Source organism: Apium graveolens, chromosome 7 (genome assembly GCF_009905375.1).
Source record: "Apium graveolens cultivar Ventura chromosome 7, ASM990537v1, whole genome shotgun sequence".
Lineage (NCBI taxonomy): Eukaryota > Viridiplantae > Streptophyta > Magnoliopsida > Apiales > Apiaceae > Apium > Apium graveolens.
Window position 1 is genome coordinate 65000480 of NC_133653.1, and position 8900 is coordinate 65009379.

General features: G+C 29.5%; 1 protein-coding gene across 1 annotated transcript; it reads right to left on the bottom strand.

Annotated features, from left to right (window-relative positions):
* Positions 1-218: 218 nt before the first annotated feature.
* LOC141673703 (uncharacterized) lies at positions 219-3900 on the bottom strand. Its single transcript, XM_074480448.1, has 6 exons — positions 3760-3900; positions 3403-3676; positions 1082-1109; positions 847-940; positions 473-727; positions 219-380 (listed from the first exon to the last, which is right to left on the bottom strand). The coding sequence occupies exons 1-6, from the start codon at positions 3898-3900 to the stop codon at positions 219-221; spliced, it is 954 nt and encodes a 317-aa protein (XP_074336549.1).
* Between the last annotated feature and the right edge of the window lie 5000 nt (positions 3901-8900).

Sequence of the window (8900 nt, forward strand, 5' to 3'; positions counted from 1 at the left end):
TTTAAGTCTAAAATTGTAGTATTTGGATGTACAAATGCATAAATGAATTCTTAGGTCTATATTTGAGGTCTTTATATTAAAAGGAAGAGTGAGATAAAATATTGGTTAAATATTTAATTTCTTAACACTAAAAATGTGGTGCAATTAAGAACCTATGGAATGCGTAAATTATTGACACAACATAAACAAAATACTTAAGCTATCAAACCTCATGCTACTTACATGGCCAGAGGTAACTCAATTGGTTTCTTGCAATTATTGCAGATATAGACCCCATCCCGGAGAGTGCCCCTCTTCACGCATGACTTGCACGATATATAATACCATCCAAAGCAATTATTGATAGCAGTTATGGTGGCCTTTAAGGTCACTACTTTAACCTGCCATAATTTAAGATTAAAAAGCTCTTGTAAGAACATGGTACATCTCATTCTAATTAATGCAGACTGATGTTAGATTTTTTGGCACATACCTGTAGTTCACCAGCACATGTAGCCCCGACCAGGGATTCAACAGTCATCTGATTAATGAACATTGCCTCTTTAGGGGGTAGCTTGGCAGAACTGTGCCCTTTGATAGTCACGACTTTTTGGGGCAAGGCTGAGAACCTCTCCCTTATGGAAGAGACATGATCAACTTCTGGGTTCACATAAATTTTTCTAGCGCTTGTTGTAGCAAAGGTTAGAGCATCTGCGCATCTTAATAAGGCTTTACAACTGCTGTATAACTATTGAGAAATTTAACACAAAACATAAAAGAAACTTTTTTTGGCGAGCTGACCATGCATTTTTACTACTTAGGAATAGAGTTCTTACGCTGATAGGTCTTGACTATGACAGAGGAGACCACAATAACATACGGCGCATTATCCCCAGTATATAATGTGGGATCAAACTGCTCACCCAGTTTACCCCACAGGGTGACAGTGTTGGTGACAGAGCTAGTATAATAGTAAGGAGTTAAACATGTCAGGATGATTAATTGAAAATAATAAAATTTGTGATTTGCAAGAGCTACTTACTAATCTGTGAAAATTCTAATATCCCTTTTTTGAATCTAGCTCCGACAACTTCAACCTCACCATAACCGCAAAAGCACCCCCACAATGTCTGTAATAAGAATAAGGTATTAATTACAGTATGGTTTGTGTATCAGCAACATGGGTATTTCAATAAAATGAGTTACAATGAAGCCAATGTAGAATTTTATTGGAATATTCCTTATATTTGCATTTTTTAAAAAATGAAATCTAAGTTTCAGCTTAAATAGTTAAATAAAGTATGATGATCTAATGTAAATTTTAAAAATACAACTTCAAAACTAAATCCATTTAAATAGACCCTATATTGAAATAGTTCCATATTTTTTAAACTTTAGCACAACTCTATATCCTGCTAGGATGCTTCCAATATAACATAAGAACTAAAGTACAGGTAGCATATCATGAGCTACACGAAGCTACATTTAAGCTACCAAATAGTGTAGGGACTAAATCTGATATAATGTTCCTCTATAGTTTTAATGGTCTAGTTTGAATATAATTTTTTTGTTATGAAGTCAGGGATCCAAATTACAAAATTATTTGACAATTTACATACTTACTCATTTTTGTGTCATATTAACATCAGCATGGTTATATTTTAAATTTGGTAACCTAATAAAATGAATATACCAAGCACTTAAAGATAACTTTTCTATTATGGCCTCTAGCAACTCTTTGTTCCATCAGAACTATTATATACTATAATAAAGCTTACTGAACAACCTTTTTTTAAATTGAAGACCAGTGTGCTATTTCCTTGTCCTTTGCAAGGTAGCATTGATGAGTGATTAATTTAGTGAACAGGGCAGTGAGTAGTGTACAAGAAACTCACATTTGTTAGATAAAGATTTCTTGCTTAGTATTTTTTACCTTCATTTATTTTAATTACGTTTTGGGGTGCGGAGGGGGAGGGGTTAAAGAAGGGGTTACGAGCATCTATAAATAATTGATTTTGGACTGAATGATTTTTTAAAAAACCAGTAGCGTAAATAATATATAGACCTTTCAATCCTTGACTATTCAGGCTAAAGAACATATATCAATTATATCAAGCAGTAACTCATTATCAACATTCAAGATTTGTTTAAGCTGTGTGCTTTAGTTAAACAAATTCTAACTGATACAAGAGGAACAAAGAGAAAAGAGGAGACTATATGGAGCGTAAAATTATAGTGCAGATAATAATTTACAAATAACCAATTACCTCAAATCAATTTAAAAGTGATTGAGGGTAACTATAACAGCCATGGGATTTTTAAGCTATTCACAATGAAGAGGGAATGGACATGAGGAAAAGTATACAGAGGAAATAAGTCACAGGGCCGGATGATTTTTTAAAAAACTAGTAGCGTAAATAACACATAGCCCTTCCAATCTTTGACTATTTAGGCTAAAAACATATATTAAATATATCAAGCATTAACTCATTATCAACATTCAAGATTTGTTTAAGTCTTTGACTATTCAAGGTAAAAAACATATATCAAATATATCAAACATTAACTCATTATCAACATTCAAGATTTGTTTAAGTTGTGTGCTTTAGTTAAACAAAATCTAACCGATACAAGAGGAACAAAGAGAAAGGAGGAGACTGTATGGAGCGTAAAACTATAGTGCAGATAATAATTTACAGATAACCAATTACCTCAAACCAATTTAAAAGTGGTTGAGGGTAACTATAACAACCATGGGATTTTTAAGCTATTCATAATCAAGAGGGAATGGACAGGAGGATAAGTGTACAGAGGAAATAAGTCACAGGACCAGCCAACTTAAGACTATGCAAACATAACCACATATCAAGTACTAATTTGTTGCCATTATTCGGGCATTGTTTAAGCTGCATGTTATAATCAATTAAATTTTAACTAATAAAATGGTACAAATGGAAGAGAGAATGCCACGAGGACTGGGTATTAATCCGGCCTTGAAAATACTTTTTAGAACATTATTTTTAAGAAATAAAGTTAAGCATGAGTGGAAGCAACCATAACACTATGAGCTGGGCGAGATAATGAGAATAGAGATGTAAGGAGGCCAAACCAATTTAAGTTACTAAACAGTAAGGGAGGACATATAGTATATGACTGAATGCAATTATATCCTAATGATCATTTGTTCATATCTGCAATCAACTGCTCACCAATTATTATCGACTAACATATTCAGATTACCCCCAATTTTGTTTGGCTTAAACTTAATTTTTACATGACATGATAGGGATAATTTTGCATAAAGTCTCATAAGGACACCCAAGCCATTTTAATCCAAGGACAATATAGGGGGTAAAACTGCAAGTTATAGAACAAAAACTTTTATCATTATTATGCAGTTGAAGAGCAGGAGAATTTAATTACCCAAAAGAGTGGACATGTCATCAGCACGGTCTTGAAGCTTTGGTAAATCAACAAATTGAAAACCGTATACTGGGAGGCACGTAGGGCCCTCAGGTAGCTGTATAACCTCGGTAGTGGGCAAGAAAAGTAGTTTTTTATTGCTAGCTAGTGGCCTGTATTGGGAGGTATTCACCCCAAGTTTGACATTTTTGAGGCTGCAGACTATGCCCTCGCTAACACGGTGCCTGAACAGAGTTAGCAAATGCTTACGGATAGAAGCATGAATAAGATTCTCCTGGAATTGACAGGAAACCTTATGTTACAAACAAAATACCTAAAGTAGCAGAAGCCATTACAGGGCAACCAAAGAACAAATACCTTTTCATCAACCAGGATCATATCCACGCTAAGCAAGCTATTGTCCTTTGTGTTGACAGCGTCCCATAGCCTACAAATGCGGACCCTAATCAACCAGTCTTCCGCATCACCCTCAATATCGGAAAGATAAGTAAACTCCATAACTACATGTTTACAACAAATCTTAATGGTATAAGTTTTGAAAAGTGTATAACTACATCAGTTTATAACAAAGAAAAACATCACCACCAAGACGATACATCATAAGACCGTACCTAATCTAACTTACCAATGACATGAACAAACAGAAATAACCACAAATGATGCAAGTTTAGAGACAAGCATGAACCAAAAGAAATTACTACAAATGATATAAGTTTAGACCATAGCTAAACATGATGATTTAAAGACGGGGTTTGAGACTCTACTATAATGTGTATCCGAATGTAGTATATTTCTAAATCAAAAACTATTGTTTCACAAAACGCCCGTAGTTACAGTAATATTATCTTCCAAACATATCAATAAAGGCGAGAGTAAGAAGCACACAACCAAATCTTTACATAACTGAATCCATTTCAACAAAACAATTTAGTTATCCAGTACTACACACACTTTCACGTTAATATATTCTAATGTCTCTTCTCAGAATATAATCTAAAATTCAAAATTAACGTCGAGGGGTGAACAATATAAGTATAGCAGGAATAAATAAGAAGTTATTACCTTTTTAATTTTGATGAGATAGGCTCGTGAAATAATCCAGTGCAGCCAAGTAGTGGCATGGCGGCACAACATATATATTGGTTGTCGGGGATACGGGGAGTTGTAACCGGCAATGGATTTAAAGGCTCTTAATTGCCTTTACTATGGTGGAAGGGAGGCTGAAAGGTTCATCCATTTGTAATCAAAGACCAAAGCATAGATAGATGTATAGATTAATTTTTTTTTAAAAGGCAAAAATTGGAGAAATTAGGAAATGAGAAAAGCAGGGTTCAGGATCGGCCACGATAATCACGCATGTTCTTCCTTTATATATATATAGATATATATATTTGATGATATATGCTAATCTGAAGGGCATAGTTTATATTTGTGTAGTACCTTCGATACTTCTCTTGTTTTCAGATCATGTGTTTCTTACAAGGCATGTCATGTTATCAGATTGGTTAAAGAATTCAAACCCCTGTTTTTCTGTTTATAATCTTCTGTAGCATATAATTGTAATCTTCCATAAGGATGAACACAGCCTTTACCTTCTTAACCTCTGACTTTTTGTTCTGCAACTTGAGGTTGTGATGTGATTGCAAACATGGCTCTGATTGTGTTTGTGTGTGTTGTTGTTGTTTATCAGACCCCAAAAAAATCGATTAGTGGCTTAGGTACTCTAAAAGCTTCGTAAAAACTTAGAAAATTAACAAAGCTGGAGCAGCGGGTTTTCTAAATTATTTTTCTCTTTAGGAGTTTGCATCATCAAGATGTCCAGTTAATATTTATATAATACTCCCTCAGTCCCTTCCAATTGTTTACATTTCTGAGGAAGTGTCCGTCACGCATTTTAAGGTGCATAAAAGTATAGTTATGTAACTTATTTTTATAATTTTCTTTTTTTGAATAAAAGTTGAATGTTTTAATTTTTATTCAGAAAAATAAAATTATAAAAAAAATTACATAACTATATATTATATGCACCTTAAAATGCGTGTCGGACACTCTCTAAAAAACGTAAACAATTGAAAGGGACAGAGGGAGTAGCAATCTAATCTTGAATGTACATTGTGCACCTCATAATGAAATTATTTTTGGAATGAGATTGAATTACTCATGTAAGAAGTGCATTACCAGTTTGGAAGGATCTCCCCATGACACAGGTTAATGATATGAAAGCGAGAATGGAGATTATAACTCAGAAAAAGGTTCTTGCAGCATAGAGTTCCAAATTCCCGCGTTTGTGCAGAACATAAATAACACATTTAAACATTGTGATTTTTTCTTATGTTATATGTTAGAAAATTTCTTACTGCAGTAGTAATCTATTTTTAGTAATGTTTAGAGATTGTTTAAGGAAATTTTTTTATTAATTTTTACTGCAGTAGTAATATTACTTTTCCCAATATGTACTTTTAAATTTTTGTTTTGTTTTATAATACTTATATTGCAATATTTTGGATGATTTTAAATGCAAAATTTGAACTCCACTATAAATTTAAAATTTTAAAAATTATATAATCTAGAGATTAATTTGTTAGAGTTTAAATTATTATTTTTCTATTTCTTTTTATATAAATGTTATTAATTTTTTAATCAAAATATTGAGCAAAAAATATTCATGAAATTTAAGAATAATTTTAATATTAAAATTTGAAAGCACTTATATTTAAAATATTAGCATAAAAGTCAAGAATTTAAATTTTAAAATAAGGGCTCATTATAAGGTTAATATACTCAGGTATGGATGTACAATAATCTTTCTTTTATCAAATAATTTTGTATAGGTATAACAAATTACAAGTTTATTTTTTTTTGTTAATAAGTCAAAGTAAAAGTGTATTCATTTTTACATTTTCTTGAAAAATCAGATAACTAACTATCATAGTATATAAATAATAAATTTAGTTTATATGTATACTTTTTATTGTATATAACTAATAAAATTAATATACGCATTCAAAATATGTACAAAAAATATTATGAAGATAAAAGTGTAATATAAAAGTATGAAAAGTGTGGATAACTTATATAACCTTATGTAATACTGACTTTGAGGTCTATTATATTTTTATATTAATCTCAAATATTAAATGAATTAATGAAAATCTTTAAAAATTTAGAAAAGAAATATGGTTAAAAATAATGATAATTTTGCTCGTCACGAGTTTCACCTTTAAAGAAATTATGATATTATTACGTTATCGAATCATATTTACCAAATTAATGATAATTTAAATGAGAATGTAAATGTTATGATTTTAATAAATTATCTTTATTGATTAGTACATCCTACATCGATGATATACTTATATTGAATTCTAATTCTCCCTATGTTCTACCAACGTGTAAAGAAAATATATTTACATATATATTTTTTAAAAAATATTTTTTTTGAAAAAATTATAAATGCTAAACTTTTACTAAAAAAAATTGAACATATTATTAGTATACATATATGTTTTTCTTTTATTTAAATGTAAAACATAAAAGCCAATATCATTGTCGTATTTTTATACTTTTATTTGTAATCACTTTTTCTATACACTTTTTTTAAAAAAAATTAATGATAAATTATAACTTTGGATTTTAAAAAATCACTCTAATAATTTGTAAAAATTTCAAGCTCTTGTGAGTTAGAAACTGTATATTTGTAAATTTCCAGCACAATAAATACTTAAAATATATATATATATATATAATTGTCTTTTTAAAAATTTTGATATTTTATATTTAAATCATATTGTATCACTAGCATGAATTCCATTTTTTTATTACTTTATTTTCTAATTAGTTTGACAGGTGAAAATTTAGAACTATATATTCTATAATCCATCTCAAATAGGATGTTAAAACAACGTTAATTATTAATTTTTATAGAGCATTTGTTATAGAGTTTTGTTGAGAACAAAATATTCTAATTTTATAGTATTTAAACTATGGGGCATCTAAGATGCCACCGGGTAATATTGAAATAAATTTTTGAATCAAACATTTCATTTAGCATAATAATTGACGTATTTTAATGCTCTAATTTTCATGTTTGTGCAACACTGTAATTTTAAATTTAACATATATTAAAATAACTAATGTTTAATATTTATATTTTTCAATTTTCCAAAATTTAAACTGTAGGGGCCGCCGTAATTTGATGTCAAATAATATTGAAATTATTTTTTATATTAAAGTTTTATATAGATTAATGCGATTAGAGGAGTAATTGACAGAAATTGAGTTTGAGCTCATATATTTAATGTGTTTAATATTTATATCCGCGTAAAAAATATTTATCAACTAACATAATCGTGTAAACAATATTTATAAACTAATATAACTGCATAAATAATATTTATCAACCGAAAAAATGAAATGGGAAGAAATATCAATACCTCTCTCTCAATTGAATTAATCGATTACAAAATATTTACGTAGAATTGTATAATTTAAATTATTTATAAAGAGGAGAGATTGTCAACAATAATGACGAATTTTGTTGAACCGTGATCTTCACTTTTTAAGATAATATTACATTACTATGCATACTATACAAAATATCAATAAATTAATGTTAATTAAAATAAAAATGAAAATATTTTGTTTTTAATAATAATAATTGTTGCTTAATACATTGTACATGGATAATATATTTATACAATTCAAATATTCCCTTTTTTTCAAATGAAAGTGGTTTAAGTGATTTTAGTTTAAAGAAAACATATCTACATACTTTTTGAGTAAAAATATAAATGCTAAACTTTTATTCAAAAAAAATTCTGAATAAAGATATATAGTTATATAGACGTTCATATTTTCAAACCTGCTGCCAAGTAGCTGTAAATACTCAGATTTGCTTGCAACTATAAGTAATGCATTTTCAATTTCTTGGCTATTTTTCCAAAATTAACTAATATTAGATGTTAGGTCACACACACTGTAGAAGGGGGTTAAATACAGTGTATACTACAATCAAATCGAATTAAGAACACAAGTATGAAACACAGAATAATCTTATTAATAAAACAGTATTACAATGGAACCGTTCTCTCTCAGTGATGAACAAATATCACAAGAGCTGCTAGAGTTACAATGAATAATATTTTCGATTAAGATAATACTTATAGTGTAAACCCTATGCTGTGTTTATATAGACACACAGTTACAAGATAATCTTCTAATTGATATCGAATATAAGTCTGTATCCTAAAATATATCAATTAGTTATCTTTTCCTCCAAGTCTTCTATTCTTCATAAAATTCTTCTCCATGCATATCTCTTCTTGTGTTTGTCTTAATCTTTTTTCCTTCAATCAGCTGCCTTCCTTATCTGAAAGTCTTCTTAAGTCCTGATATTATCTCCTGATGAATATTTTCTGATATCTTAAGTTCTGATAACTTAAGTTCTGATATCTTAAGTTCTAACTTCAGTATAGGTACTGATTTCCAGTTAAGTTCTG

What these genes read in the sequence shown, in the direction of transcription:
- LOC141673703 (XM_074480448.1), bottom strand. Translation starts at nt 3,900, where the DNA reads ATGGAGTTTACTTATCTTTCCGATATTGAGGGTGATGCGGAAGACTGG. An exon ending in GGGGTGCTTTTGCGGTTATG is followed by an intron (nt 941 to 1,081) that starts GTGAGGTTGAAG and finishes CTATTATACTAG; the next exon opens with CTCTGTCACCAACACTGTCA. An exon ending in CATGTGCTGGTGAACTACAG is followed by an intron (nt 381 to 472) that starts GTATGTGCCAAA and finishes AAATTATGGCAG; the next exon opens with GTTAAAGTAGTGACCTTAAA.